Source organism: Adiantum capillus-veneris, chromosome 14 (assembly GCF_014529385.1).
Source record: "Adiantum capillus-veneris isolate H3 chromosome 14, ASM1452938v2, whole genome shotgun sequence".
Lineage (NCBI taxonomy): Eukaryota > Viridiplantae > Streptophyta > Polypodiopsida > Polypodiales > Pteridaceae > Adiantum > Adiantum capillus-veneris.
The window spans coordinates 137,797,267-137,813,203 of NC_140944.1; the positions used below are offsets into that span (position 1 = coordinate 137,797,267).

Sequence of the window (15,937 nt, forward strand, 5' to 3'; positions counted from 1 at the left end):
CATCTCTCCAAAGTAAAGTGCAACGGCAGCTCCGTGCTCATGGGATTCTCCAAGCTCCCCACCATGACGAGAGAACACTTAGGAAGCCTCCTTGTGAGACTTCCAAAAGAGGTCTCTCTCCGATTCGGAAAGAAGAAGAGAATTCATACGAAGGGCTCAAGAATTTACTTCTTGATGATGCATCTCCTTCTCAAAGGAGAACTCAAGAGCCTCCACCGAAGGAACGAGAAAGAAGTGATTCCCCCGCCACCTTGGCCGAGATGGCTCCACGAAGACGGCGGGCTAAACACTCTCCATCACCTCCAAAACGGAGAAGACGATCGCACCCTTCTCCACACCATAATTCAAAGAGGGATGACAAAAAGCAAGAGAAGAAAAAGGCGAGAAAGAGGACACCCTCTTCTCCATCTTCTTCATCCTCTTCCTCTTATGAAAGTGATGGTGAAGACGATGAAGATCAAGACAAGAAAAAGGCGAGAAAGAGGTCACCCTCTTCTCCACCTTCCTCAAATTCTTCACCTTCTGAAGAAAGTGATGGTGCAACCTTTGAACCATCAAAAAGAAGAGGCCATAGGAAATCCTATGCCACATGGAAGAGGTCGTCCAAGCTGAAGAAGTTCAAAGAGGGAGGGAAGAGCATCTCTTTCCTTACCTATGATGGCACCTTTGGTGCAACGGACAAAGTCTTGGCCTTTATCCAACAATTTGATGCGGGGTTCAGAGATGAACCTTACTGTGATGGAAGAGGTTTTACTTAAGGAGCTTCTCAAAGAATTCAAGGTCATATTTTCTTGGAAATATCATGATAGGAAGGACGTTTCACCTTCCATGGTGCAACATACAATTTTCATGATTCACACTACTAAACCAATGTAGCAACGACCCTACCCAATGAATCCTAAGTATGCAAAGATTGTTCAAAAAGAACTTGAAAAGCTTATCAAATGTGGATGCATATACCCTATTGAGCACTTGGAATGGATTTCTTCAATAGTCATTATTCCAAATAAAAATAGAAACCTCAGAGTATGCATGGATCTCGAAAAGATTAAGATAGCCACTAGGAGAGACCATTGGGTAAAAGCATATATTGGCGGTACCACTTTTTGCACCTTTTGATGGTACCCTTTAAAAAAGTGGGGACCGGTAAATTTTTTGCAAAAAAACTCAAAACTTGTCGTACTTTATAGTTTTAGATTCTACATGGAAAATCCTATCCATTGATATACAACATGCTAGTGTATTTTAAATGTAACACATGAAGATGGGGCTTGTAAAGTGCTACCAAAGGAGTGTCCAGGACACCCTTTTTGGTACCATCAATACATGTTTTGGCCCATTATTCCTTGCCATATTTGGAACATGTACTTGAGAGAGATGCAAGTAAGGAGGCTTATAGTTTTTTAGATGGGTACTCTGGTTACAATCAAATCACAATTGCACTACAGGAATAAGCTTAAACTACTTTTATAACAGAATTCAAAGTGTTCACATTTTGTGTTATGGCCTTTGGCTTAACAAATGTCCCTGCTACATTCCAAAGATTAACAAACACTACCTTCAAGGAGTATTTAAGGGAGTTTTTTGAAGCTTTCCCTAGATTATCTTTGTGTTTATTTCTCTTGGAAAGAATATCTGTCATGTTTTCAAAAGGTGTGCAAAAGTGCAGATTATATTGGATCTCATTGAACCCCTTCAAATGCCAATTTTGGGTTAAACATGGAGTCATTTTAGGGCATAGAGTGTCCAAGAATGGGATTTGCCACCATCAAAAATCTAAAAGGGGGGTTTAAACATTCATGGTCCATGTCTATTATTATCAATGGTTTATTTTATACTTTTCCTCTTGTTGAATTTAATTGAGGAATGTGACTGTGCTTATAAGTTATCAAAGAAGGCCTTGACGAGTGCCCCAATCTTACGAGTTCTTGATTGGAATATTAATTTTCATGTGCATAGTGATGCACCAAACGTTTCTATTGGGTGTGTTCTAACTCAAGATGAGAACATAAATTAGACTACCCTATTAGCTTTGCAAGTTGTCAATTGAATGATGTTGAGATGAACTATACCACTACAAAGCGATAAGGTTTAGCTATGATTTATGCAATAATGAAATTTTTATATTATTTTCTTGCTACTAAGTTTGTATTTTATGTTGATCATCAAGCACTACTTTATTTGGTAAATAAACCATGCTCCACAAGAGGATTACAAGATGATTACTCATTCTCATTGAATTTTATGTTATGGTGGTTGTGAGGCCTGGAAAAAAACATGTCATGGTTGATCATTTGTCCAGCATACCAAATGGTGAAACTCCCATTGGATTTGATGATAAGTTGCTTGATACTTCCCTCTTTGTGGTGGAGACCATGCACAAACAGAGTGAAAAGATTGTTAACCTTTCAATTAACGATTACCCAAAGATATTCAAAAGGATTTTAGCTTAGAAGTTAATCAAGGAATGTGAACCTTATTGCTTAATTGTTGAAACTCTCTATAAGCTAGGGAAAGATGATATTCTTAGATGTTGTGCTCGTGAGGATGAGTATTTATACATTTTGCAAGAAGCACGTATGGGCATAGCTGGAGGTCATTTTTTACAAGATTTGGTTGTTAAAAAGGTGTTACAATCAAGCTATCGGTCACCTTATTTAAGGATGCATCAATTTTTGCAAAAGGGTGTAATGAGTGCAAGCGTTACAAAACAACACAACGGAAGGATAAGATGCCCTTAAATCCTATTAAGGTAAGCCAACCATTTGAAAAGTGGGCCTTAGATTTTGTGGGTCCCATTAGTTCTGGGACCCATAATACTGAATCTCGGTATATCATTGTTGCCACTGATTATGTGACAAAGTGGGCTGAATCTAAGGCTACATGCCAGGCTGATGCAAGGACAACAACTAAGTTTCTATTTGAGAACATTATTACATTGAATCTAAGGCTACATGCCAGGCTGATGCAAGGACAACAACTAAGTTTCTATTTGAGAACATTATTACATGATTTAAATGTCCCTTTGAAATTGTGAGTGACAATGGTACCCCTTTTCTAAATGAATTGATAAGAAAACTCACATCATGTTTCATAATGTCCCATGACAAGTCTATGCCTTATTATCCACAACAAGCACATGGTCAAGCCAAGAGTACCAACAAGACTCTAATTTGTATTTTGACTGAGATGATAGAGGTTCATTGTACCGATTGGTTTTTGAATCTTACATTAGCTATATGGCCTTATTGTACTATTTATAAAGTGGCTATTAATTGCACACCATTCAAGATGGTATATGACCAAGAAGTAGTTATGCCATGGGAGTTCGTCATTCCTAGTCCTTGAATAGCTTCTCAAGAAGGGTGAGATGATAACCCATCAGTCAAGCATTTCTATATCCTTGAGAATCTAGAAGAAGAGAGGCAATTGGTTGTTCACACTACCTTGTGGAGAAGGATAGGAGAAAGAAGTGTTTTGACTACCATAAAGAACAAGGAAATCAAAGTTGGTGATTAAGTCTTCATGTATGGAGTGTGTAACAAAAAGAAAGGACCATATAGAGTATGTGAGATTACCCCACAAGGTGCCATTTATATGGAAACTCTTAATGGGATTGAAACCATTGGGTTTCTCAATGGGATTAAATTCAAAAGACACTACAATCCTTTAAGCCAAGAAGAGCTACAGTCCACTATCCATCAAAAGAAGGGAGCCAAGGCACAAGCAAAGTTCAAAAAGATACATGCCCAAATTGTGGCTCAAGAGCAACATTAGCATATTAGGTGCTATAACAAGAGGCTAATCTTAGAGTTACACATGCACTCAAAGTTGAAACAGATGAGGATTCTATAAACTCTGAACCACCTGCATGATACCTATAACCCAATTGAGTTAAATAGCTCTTGTGGGAAAGTACTATATAATGCATTGTTGGACACAAGAGCTTAACATGATTTTCTATCCGATGGAGTGTGGTACTAGCTAGGAAAAGCACCCTTATCCAAGAGTAGTATCCAAGTCAAGGGTATCAATAAGAAGAAAATTAATATCTTTGGAATTTGCACAATCCTGTCGTCTATGACAAGGTGGCCATACTTCAAAGATTTTTGGTCATTCATGTTGGCACTATCAAGGATAACATAAACCTAGGGTGAAAATGGATGTTTGCAACTAAATGTACTATCGATTGGGGGACTGGGAGCATCACAACGTACAAACCAACTCTCAATCCTACCTCTCGAGGAACGTCACCTAAGATATCAGCTCCCGAGGGAATGCAAGACAACAAAATATTGAGGAAACATCGTAGATACAAGAAGTTACAACATCCTTTGATTGGCACAACTCTCTAAAAATTCAACTTCCATAGCTAAGACAAATAGTAATTCCACCAAGGACTCATCTTGATTTGACACAGGGTACATATAAATGGGTCCCAAAGGCTTCTTTAACGGCCTCTCCTACTCTTCAATCTCATTTTAAAAAGAAACCTCATAGCTAAGAAATGCAAGTTTACCTCACATTGGGTTCATAAATAACTATTAGAGGCCCAAGGCTACTATGATGGAAATGATCAAATCTGGGTACCTTTCCTATCAGCTATAGAACCATGTAAGTCAAATCCTATAACTCCAAAACCAATTGAGGACCGTGGGAAGGAAAAGATCACAAAGTACTCTACACTTGTTCTCAAGCTACTTTGGGTTCCATAGAGCGAGACCACTTTATTCCACCTAGGTCAGGAAGGGGGGAGTCACATGCAACTTTTAGCTCCTCATGTAGTTCATCCATCGACATAGAAGCTTCCACACAACCTCCACCACTGTCAATCCCTATGAGGCTACAAAATAATCTATGCCTCCCATCAAATATTTATTACCTGATGAAACACTTCAAGTCTTCATGGGAGAGTTCCTTATTGACCATGCAACTTGATGAGGCACCTAAGGTGGTGGAAAACCATTGGGCTGATGTCCTCACCTATTACCAATTGGAATTATTGATTTCAAATGGTGATGACATCTTTTTAAAAGATATGATCTACCCAAGGAAGGGGGGAATGCAATTTAGTGTGCATCTTCCTGTGAATTCCCTCTCAGCCTTCCTTCACTGACCTTTTAACCTCCAAATCTCAAGGAATGTATATATATCCGTATACTTAGACTAGGAAGACAATGAGAAATTAAAAAAGAAGTAAAAGAGAAAGAGACAACTAGCAATGAAAGTGAGACCTCACAATATCACATCATGCACACTGAACAACCCTAGAATTATTAGGAACCTAATCAAAAAATCTATTTGTGTCCACAAATATGCCTAGTTTACCAGAGTCATCCACTTCTACACTTGGTAAGAGATATCCCCTTGAATTTTCTCAAGTATGTTGAATGTGTTTTCCTCTTCTATTCACTGACTGGGATATTCTTATCGACCTAGTGTATATGGATAATTATGAGGAATTAGAATAGCTACTGTGTTTAGTGACTCGAGTGATTCCTACACAGTAGAGGATAATCTCCCACTAACACATGCTTACCCCTTCACACAAAATGTATACCCACTCATGGTAACATTCTTAATTAACATATATGCACAACAAGATGAAGAAGAATCAATAGATGACACTAAGGATGCCTATGGTCTCACTGAGGATGACTTTAGTTATCTTGACGATAACAAATCTCTATAATATCCTCTTACCTTGATCCCATAGTTTGGTGCAAATAAATAGGTTAGGATTCTATATTTAGTTTTAATTTTGTTCAATAAATGGTTGGTTCCTTCTCCCAGTGATGTGCCTGTTGGAGGTATATGGCATTGTTTGCGTGTACATGAAGACAATGCAGTAGCTTGACTTTTTAGCAATATGAGGTCCTTGTCATGTTGACCCTACAACGCATTTAACAATAATTGTAGCAAAAAACATGTGTTTCTTGTTTATTATTTTTGCTTTTTTTTTCTAACATTCATGCTTTCATGTTTCAAGAGTAATCGGTAACAACGTATCTAACATACTTGCTTAGTATTCTACTTTAGATTCAATATAATTTACATCATAATCCCTTGTCTAAATTTATTAATTAGGAATTCCAACCAAGCTAATTTAACCAAGGGAGAGCATTAGAGATCTTCTTGTAATACCAGAAGAAATTGCTTTCCTACTTCTTAGTAGTTAATTTTGGCTTTTAATCCGACATTATAAAGCATTGCATACAATGTGTCAATGCTTCCTAGTGGGCTCTTGCCCTTTTGCTTAAGTATTATAAAGGAAGTTTTGCTATTGTGATGAGTCTTTGAAGGGTAAAGTATCAAGATGACCCGCAAAGATCAAAATTGCAAATCAACAAGCAGCGAGACTACTCCAAGAAAAAAACCATAAGAAAAAAAGAAAAGACCAAAATTCAACTAAGGCTCTACGAGGAGGCGATGACTTCATGTGTGATTTCCTCTATCATATCACAACTTGAGGGTCTTCTAGGTATAGCCTCTAGTCAGCCTTTGGACATGAAACAATTTGCTCTTGGGGTTAAATAGCATTAAAGGGACTATGGAGAATTAGGAGGTTTGACTATGGGATTGACAATTGACCTTTATTGCCCTATTAATAGTAAAACTAATGATGCAAGAGTCCTTGATTTGTTGACCTCTACAAGTGTCAACGAGTTTAATTATATTGTGTTTTAACATATAATGATCCGATATAATTGTTTGTCACTAATTACTCTTTATGCTTATTGATTGCATATAATTTTTAATTAGCTATTCCTATGTGAATGCAGGTACTATGCTACTTTCTTCTGATTTTGCAGTATTCAAGCAAAGCTAAGGAGTCACGATACTATAAAGGATGTGTGCATTGAAGTTCACCCAAATATCTTGATTGTGAGAATGTCCATGGGCCACTACTCTCAACAAGATGTTGATTACCCCTTACCACCCTCGGTACCTGCTCCAATTTGCACACTTAGAGATGCCAAGGAATGAATCTACATAAGGAAAGGGGGGCATGTTAACCCATGATGGAATTCTTATTATTTGTAGTATTTTTAATCATAGGCTAGGCTTATTGGTCTCGTAGGTGCATGGTTATTGATTGGGTGATCACAGATGAGAGGCTCACCACAAACTTTATCAGATAAGGATTTAGTGTTGAATGATCAAGTATGGGTGACCCATATGTAGAAAGAATGACCCACATAAAAGACATTGTAACCTAGTTTTTGGGTCATTCTCAAGGTACTAATATAGAGTGCTCTTACTCTCCTAATGTCTCTCCGTATTCTCTTGTTGCCTATGTGTGAGTGTGTGTGTGTGTGTGTGTGTGTGTGTGAGAGAGAGAGAGAGAGAGAGAGAGAGAGAGAGAGAGAGAGAGAGAGAGAGAGAGAGAGAGAGAGAGAGAGAGAGAGAGAGCATGTGTGATTGAGCATTGGACCACAGTCGTCCACTAAGAAATATATAAGATAGCCAGCTACATCACACAACAACCCCCCCCGCACCCCCTCTGTTCCCCTGTTCATCTCCACATGGGTGCATTTCGCTTTTTGTTTCCTTTGCCCTGGCCAGCATCTAGCGTGATTCGCCTTCTACTTTCTAATTTCAAAATCATAGGCCCCCTACCTACTCCAACTCCATACTGGTTTCACTTAAAACAAATCCTATTACTTCCCAACCCTCGCCCCCCCCCCCCCCCCGATATTCCTCCCCCCCTCCCCAAGCCACGACCCTCCATACGTAGGCGCCCATTGCCTCGCCTCCTTCCACCCCCAGCCCCTGCCCGCGCTGCTGCTGCCACATTGGAGCTGCAGCTGAGAGAGAGGGGGCGGAGAGAGAGAGAGAGAGAGAGAGAGAGAGAGAGAGAGAGAGAGAGAGAGAGAGAGAGAGAGAGAGAGAGAGAGAGAGAGAGAGAGAGAGAGAGAGAGACTCTACTGTGCTGCAGGCTCTTCGAGTGAGAGAGGTCGCCTTCAGTTTCTGTTGCAGGCTCAACAAACGGATCTCGAGTGCATGTGCAAAGAGAGGGAGAAGTACAACTGTCCACCGCCTTGGCAGAAGAGAGAGAGAGAGAGAGAGAGAGAGAGAGAGAGAGAGAGAGAGAGAGAGAGAGAGAGAGAGAGAGAGAGAGAGAGAGAGAGAACTCTATTGTGCTGCAGGCTCTTCGAGTGAGAGAGGTCGCCTTCAGTTTCTGTTGCAGGCTCAACAAACGGATCTCGAGTGCATGTGCAAAGAGAGGGAGAAGTACAACCGTCCACCGCCTTGGCAGGAGAGAGAGAGAGAGAGAGAGAGAGAGAGAGAGAGAGAGAGAGAGAGAGAGAGAGAGGCTCTGCGCCGCCCTGCACCCACCCAAGTCCTTGCGGCACGTGGCTCTTCTCTCTCGCTTCCCTCATCTCGCAACCCTTTCCATTTCAAGCATCATTTGAAGATTCCGCCTTTTCACAACTTTTGTAGAATTGAACACACATACTTGTATATTTGGTACCTTACATATTGCCGTGAACAAGAAACTAAAAGCTATTTAGGGTGGGATAAAAATAACCCTTGTGGAAATGTACTTTGTAGATCCTTAAAAGCTTGCACACATTCAAAGGGATGGTTGGGTATTGTTTGCCACTAAAAAGAGATCCATGATGGCCAAATGGTGACATGTGGTATCATTCAACCATAGGCCCCTGTTATTTAGGTTCAGTCCACTGCGAGAAATCCAGTTGCTTTACGGGATGCTGCCCCAATATTCTCTCCCCTACCTCCCTAACAAAAATCCACGCCAAAGCCCGCCCCCCCCCCCCCCCCCCCCCCCCCCCCCCCCCCCCCCCCCCCCCCACACACACACACACACACACACACATGCATGCGCGTCTCCTTGGTCCCCTCTAATGGCGCAGCTACGTTGCCCTCCTGCCTTTGCTACCTTCCCTTGCCGCCCCCCGGGGTTGACACCCCCTCCTTTTGCCTCATCATCTACCCTCTCATGCCTTGTGATGAGATGCATACTTGTAGTAGCAGGCAACCATAGCTCATAGGGAATAGCTATGGGAGCTATTCGGCAACAACCCTGATAAGAGAGGAACAAGACCACGCTCTTGGCGTATGCAGGCCTCCATATGTGTGTGTGTGTGTGTGTGTGTGTGTGTGAGAGAGAGAGAGAGAGAGAGAGAGAGAGAGAGAGAGAGAGAGAGAGAGAGAGAGAGAGAGAGAGAGAGAGAGAGAGAGAGAGGCTCTATCGGCGCCTTCTCTCCTTGCCCCTGCTCACCATTTGTAGACACAGGGACGACACATGAGCACACACGAGAGAGTTGGAGAAGTGGTGTGTGATAGACACAAGGAGAAGTTGGTGTGCATAGGTTGGTGGAAGGCGCAAGAGACAGACAAGCAGACAAGAGAGAGAGATCGGAGGCATGCAAGCCACGCATAAGGAAAAGCGAAAGACTACTCTCTCCGTTATAGTTACCCCTGCCACCTCACCCTCACCCTTTCCCATCCTCTCCATGAATCCTCTGTAGATTCCCTCTAATCAGTCATTTTTCCAGGATCGGATCGGCCACACACACCTCGGATTATTGCGATTTGTTGGCACTGCCGCGTCGGCAAAAAGGGAGTGTACATACGGGGATTGCTGCCCGTGTACAACGGAGCACCCTTCCAATTTTTGGAAGGTATGCTTTATTCTCTAGTGTCTCTTCTCAGACGCCTTGTTTGAAATCGACCAGACAGACCTCGCTAGTTATTCGTGGGGCCGACCATTCTTAATTGCCTTGCTGGTGTCTTTGCCACGCGCACAAAATACACAGACAGTTTGCGTGCGCAGCTCGTGCAGCCAGAATGTATATGGCAAACAGCCAGCGGCCGATTGGCCTGCTTGCTATTCGAGCAAGCACTCTGTTGATTGCTTGGACTTGCGCCCACAATTGCCCTTGCCATGTCTACAGATGCCCATTATAGCTCATGAGACAAGCACGGCCCCCGATGATAATGAATTTCCATTGCAAAGCAAAACCAGAAGAGGAAATGTTGATTCCGAGCCATATCCTCCCCCAGAACATGCAAAATAATTTTGATGTGGGCCTTCATTTCGTTGCCCTACTGAAGGCTTGTGCAAAGGAGAAACTCTTGCATAGAGGCCGCGCTTTGCACATTGAAATTGCCAATTCTGGTTTGCTGAATATGAATGTCTTTGTGGGCAGTGCTTTAGTCAATATGTACATCAAATGCGGCGATTTCTACAAAGCACAAGATGTGTTCGATGAGCTTCCCATTCGGAATGTGGTTACTTGGAATACCCTGATTTCTGGGTATGCTCAACAGGGACACGGAAAGGAAGCATTGAATTGTTATGATCAAATGCAACGGGGAGGCTTCACTTCAAATATAGTCACCTTCGCTTGTGTTTTGAAAGCATGCACTGGCTTGAGAGCTCTAGAAAAGGGCCAAGAAGTACACACTCAGATTGTAAATGGAGGTTTTTTGGACAAGGATACAGTGGTTGCAAGTGCTCTTATAGATATGTATAGCAAGTGCGGAGCACTAGTCAGAGCCCAAGAGGTGTTTGATGAGCTTCGAGTCCAGAGCACAGAGTCATGGACTGCTTTAATCTCTGGATACGTCCAAAATGAATGCTATGAAGAGGCATTAAGTTGTTTTGAGAAAATGCAACTTGGTGGATTTCCTGCAAATATTTCTACCTTCGCTTGCATCTTGAAAGCTTGTGGCAACTTGGGTAACCTAGAAAAGGGCCTAGAAATCCATGCACAAGTTGCGAGAGGGGAGTGGTCAGAAAAAAGTATGGTGGTTGAAAATGCTCTTATAGATATGTATGCGAAGTGTGGTGCGCTTGAGAAAGCACAGGAAGTGTTCAAGAAACTTTCAGCTCCAAACCTAGTCTCGTGGACGGAGCTCATTGCAGGATTTTCTCAACATGGGCTTGGAGTTGAAGCTTTGTTTTGTTCTGCCCGCTTACAAGTTAGTGGGTTCTCTCCTGATTCAGTTACTTACGCTTGTATGTTGAAAGCCTGCGGCATAACAAAGGCTTTGGAGAAGGGAAAAAGACTACACGCTCAGCTTGTGAAAGATTTCACTCTAGAGAAGGATGCAATTATCTCTTGTGAGCTCATAGATATGTATGGCAGCTGTGGTGCACTTGAGAATGCACAAGGAGTGTTTGATAAGATTACCATCCGGGATGTAGTCATGTGGAATGTGCTGATCAAAGGATACAACCTTTGTGGACATTGTGAGGAGGCTCTTGCCTGTTTCGAAGAAATGCGACAGGGGGGTTTTGGTCCGAACGAGACTACCTTTGCATGTGTTTTAGAATCTTGTGGTATGGTAGGAGCTTTAGGCAAGGCGCATGCAATTCATGCACAGCTTGTGAGGTGTAGTCCGCTGGAAACAGACCTAAGGGTCGCTAATGCACTTGTAAGTATGTATGCACAATGTGGTGCACTTGGAAAAGCACAGGACATTTTCAATGAGCTTCCTGACCAGGATATAGTCTCGTGGAATGTGCTAATTGCAGGATATGCTGAACATGGGCTTGGTAAGGAAGCACTTAACTGTTATGAACAAATGAAGCAGAGTGGCATTTCCCTAAATGCCATAACAGCTGCTTGCATCTTGAAAGCTTGTGGCAGTGTAGGAGCTCTAGATAAAGGTGAAGAAATTCACGCTCGGGCTGCAAGGGAGGGCTGGCTTCAAGATAATAATGTGATTGGCAATGTTTTGGTGGACATGTATGCCAAATGTGGCGCACTAAAAAAAGCGCAAGATTTGCTTTACGAGCTGCCAACGTTGGATTCTCTCTCTTGGAATACACTGATTTCAGGATGCATACAATATGGGCAAGATGAAGATGCATTTACCTACTTCGAACAAATGCAGCTTCAGGGCTACAACCCAGATGGAGTAACCTTCGCTTGTGTGTTGAAGGCCTGTGGCAGCAGAGGAGCTGCATTTAAGGGTCAAGAAATACACAATCAGGCCATTCAATATGGGTTGCCCACATGTGGTACGATGGTTCTTGGTACTGCGGTTTTAGTTATGTATGCCAAATGTGGCATGCTGGAAGAATCTCAGTATATGTTTGATAAGTTGCTTTTCAGGGATGTGGTTTCATGGAGTGCACTAATGGCAGGATATGCTATGATTGGAAAAGATGATGTTCTTCTCAATAATTTCAACGATATGCTTCTTGAGGGCATACAGCCAAATCTTGTTACCTTTACCATTGTTCTCCAGACTTGCAGGCGAAGAGGTCTAGTGGATAAGGGGCAAGTGTACTTTGAAATAATGAGGAACGGTTATGATCTTGCTCCAGAATTAGAGCATTATGTTTGCATGGTCGATCTTTTTGCCTCTGCAGGTTACTTAAACAAGGCTCTAGCATTAGTCGAAGAGAAGATGGATTTTACATTGTGGCATACGTTGTTGGATGCTTGCAGAAAGCGGGGAGGTGCAAACCTTGGAATGTGGGCTTTTGAGCAAATGGTTGGTCCGAGTGCAAGACTCCCAACACTAGTGCCTGCTTAATGAAGAGACAGGCTACAATTCATATACAACCTTGGGGGGCTTCACCTATACAAAGTCAAATATATCGCGTGCGTTCAAAGGGTATTACGGAAACCCCTATACTTGCATGCTATGAGGTAGTAGGACAACCTTTTCTCGTAAGAAACTTACGGTTCTTTTCCAAATATGAGAGTGCAAGGAGCAGATGGAGCATGAAAGAAGGAACCAAGAGGTATTCTGGTACGACAAGCAGTGTAAGTCTTCATTCAATCTATGCCACTTTGCTCGTGTACATTGTGCTGCTGTTCACATATGTTTTAACAGATTCTTTTTTTTTTTTTCCGAGAAAAAGATCCTTCTATTAGTTAATGAAAGCTGCCCATAGGGCTACATCCACCTCTGCAAGAGAGGGCTACAACAAGCATGATGGGGAGACTCTCCCAATGAGAAAACAGCATATATACAATGGGGCTAAATCAAGAGATGGGAGGAGGGAAAAGCCACACAGGTGGACAGTAGTGCCATCTGAGCACCCCCTGGACCATGGAGTAAAACTGCCCAGGGCGCCAGAGTCGAAGGAAAGCCTCGCGGCGCTCCCGCATGCGGTCAGAGCTGCCCTGTAGTCCCTCAAGCTGTCCTCTGAGAGTATGGATCAGCTCTAGCCAAAAGTCACGAACAGTCTCTGCTGGTGGTACAAGGCGAGCCTTAAAGATGCGGAAACAACGGGCCCGCCAGATGAACCAGAGAGCTAGGCCGCTGATGAGCTCCCAACACTCCGCTCTCTCACTGCTCCACTCCTATGGAGTAAGGTCTGTAGCAGGCTAGAGTGTAGGTCGACCCCCCTGTATCACTATCATTCTGCTGGTGGAAGATAGCTCAAACTGAAGTGCCGGGCCCGTGAGGGTGGACCAAGCCGCCGCTCCCCAAGTGTACTGTCGAGCCGTGGAGAGGGCAGGCATCAGCCGAAGAACTCGTAGCCACACCTGCTGGGCCGAGGGACAGTCCCAAAGACAGTGTCGTTGACTCTCCACCAATTGGTCACAGGCTGTACATGCGGCCGAGAGACCACTATGTACAAGCCAGCTCCCTACTGCTGTGGCTCTGTGTGCAACCAACCACTGGAACAAGGTGACGCGCCTCGGCTGTCTGGAGTCCCACAGCCTCTGCCAAAAAGCTACCAAGAACTCAACTGTGAGACCCTCCTCCTGCCAATGACGTGCTGCAGCGGGGCGGGCCTCTCTCTGTGCTGCAAGTATATGACGTCCAAGCCGAACAGTGTACTGAAAGAAAGGGACTCCTAGGCGGTCTGCAGAAGAGAATGGGTCCCTCCATAGCCACTCACCAGGATCCCATTGTACTCGTGCCAGTGGACAGCACTCCCAAGCCCATAGCCTCCAGTGTCCTGTCTCAAGAGCTGCTGGGTCAGGGTCTATGACGCAAGTCCTCCCACAGATGCCCACAACTCGGATCCTCTGGAAACAACACTCTGCTACCTGCGGGGCCTCTACTGCAACTCTGTAATCGTCCCCCACCCTGAAGCTCGAAGAACAAGGCTGGGACAGTCTCTGAGCAAGCCCTGACTGAAATGAGAACCTCCAGTCGTGTGAAGGCTCCCATCCACCGGGGTGCTACTGGCTCGAGAGGCGTGAGCCAATCAGCTGGAACTGACTCTGAGATGTCCTGACACATGCTTTGAACCCCTCTCATGCCCTGTAGCTGGACAACCTGCACCTCCTCTGACAAACCTGTGAACTCTAGCCAGTCACCTAGAGAGCGCGCTGGACCTGCTGCCATGGGACCCCAAGAAACATGAGGCCTACTCCCAACCAAGTGGCCTCTCTGAGTGCTAACCATGGGGTTCCAGACGAGAGGTTGCCGTAGGCGCTGCTCCGTGCACGTCGGCTGTCGCTGCTCTAGGCCACGCCGCAATAGCTCCCAAGAACGAAGCAAATTCACAGCGAATCGGTCCTCCAGTCTCCTGCTCAAACCAACTCGGCGCAACTCTGTAAAGATCCATCTGGTCGAAGGTTGCCAAGGGCCTCCTGACTGAGGCACCCTGGCACGAAGCCTCTGCAACAAGAACTCCTTCCAGGGCTCCTCGCCTGGAAGAAGTCCTCTGACGACGAACTTCCCAAGAAGGGCTCTGCTGTGCTGTGCTGGATCAATGATCCCAAGCCCTCCCTGAGAACAAGGAAGTGTGATGACCGACCAAGCCACCTTGGCTCGGGCAATCTGAGTGTCGCGACCTGACCAAAGGAAGTTCCTGATCAGCCTCTCTACCTGGCTGATGCAAGAACTCGAGAAGATCCAGCAAGAAGTGATGTACCACATAGTCGCCAACAACACCTGGTTGGCAACTACTACTCTACCAGCCAGCGAAAGTCGTGCTGAGCTCCAATGTAACAGCTTTCTCCTGATGGACAGGAGAAGAGGAGCAATCTGCTGCTCGGGGGACAAATCCAAACCAACCTGACAACCCAAGTACCGAACTGCAGTCCCTGGAGGAATCCACCTGAAACCCTCTCCTGGCATCCAATCTGGCACAGGAGCACTACCAACTGAGAAAGCCACTGTCTTTCTCCAGTTGATCAGTGCGCCCGATGCACAGCAGAAGGTCTCCAAAGCCTGCCCACATCTCTGTAAATTGGCCTCCTGGCCCTCTAAGTACAAGGCTGAGTCGTCGGCAAACTCAGCGTCCAGAAGCTCATCTCCCCGTATAGGGAGTGCTAAGCCCCTCAAACCAACCTGCTGTGACACCAAAAATCTGCTCATCGCCTTCGCATAGAACAGAAAGAGAAAGGGGGCAAGAGGACAACCCTGTCTGACCGATCGTGTGAGCATGAAGCGCTCACCTCTACCTCCTGCCAAAAGCACCTGACTGTGAGCCTGTCTGTACAAAGCTGACACCCCTCTGATCCAAGCCTCTGAGAAGCCCATCCTGCGTAGCGTGCCCTCTAGAAAGTCCCAGTCAACTCTGTCGTATGCCTTCTCAAAATCGAGAAGAAGAATCACAAGGTCCTCCCCACGGAGCCGTGCAAGGGCAGAAGCCTCCCAAAAAGTGAAGATGTTGTCAAGGATACTGCGTTCCTTGACAAAACCTGTCTGAGTCCCATGTATAAGGCTCTCCAAAAGTGGCTGAATCCTCAAACTCAGAGCCTTGGCAAGAATTTTGTAGGCTGAGTTGAGAATGGTGATGGGGCGCCACTGTCGAATCTCATCCAAGGAGCCACCCTCCTTTGGAATGAGGTAAATCAAGCCCTCACTCATGCTATCCGGCATCACTCTTGTGTGCAGAATGTACTGAAAGGCACTACAAAGATCTGGGCCAAGCAGGTCCCAGTACTCCAAGAAGAAGCTGAAAGTCAGCCCATCCTCACCTGGACAGCTACCACGAGGGAGGGCCCTAAGAGCCGTGTGCAACTCCTCAAGCTGAAGAGGT

General features: G+C 44.6%; 1 protein-coding gene across 1 annotated transcript; it reads left to right on the forward strand.

Annotated features, from left to right (window-relative positions):
• Window positions 1-9,646: 9,646 nt before the first annotated feature.
• Window positions 9,647-12,792, forward strand: LOC147443218 (pentatricopeptide repeat-containing protein At4g13650-like). The gene has a single exon (XM_086529128.1). It carries the CDS (start codon window positions 9,940-9,942, stop codon window positions 12,517-12,519), a length of 2,580 nt encoding a protein of 859 aa, XP_086385254.1. The 5' UTR covers window positions 9,647-9,939; the 3' UTR covers window positions 12,520-12,792.
• The last annotated feature ends 3,145 nt before the right edge of the window (window positions 12,793-15,937 follow it).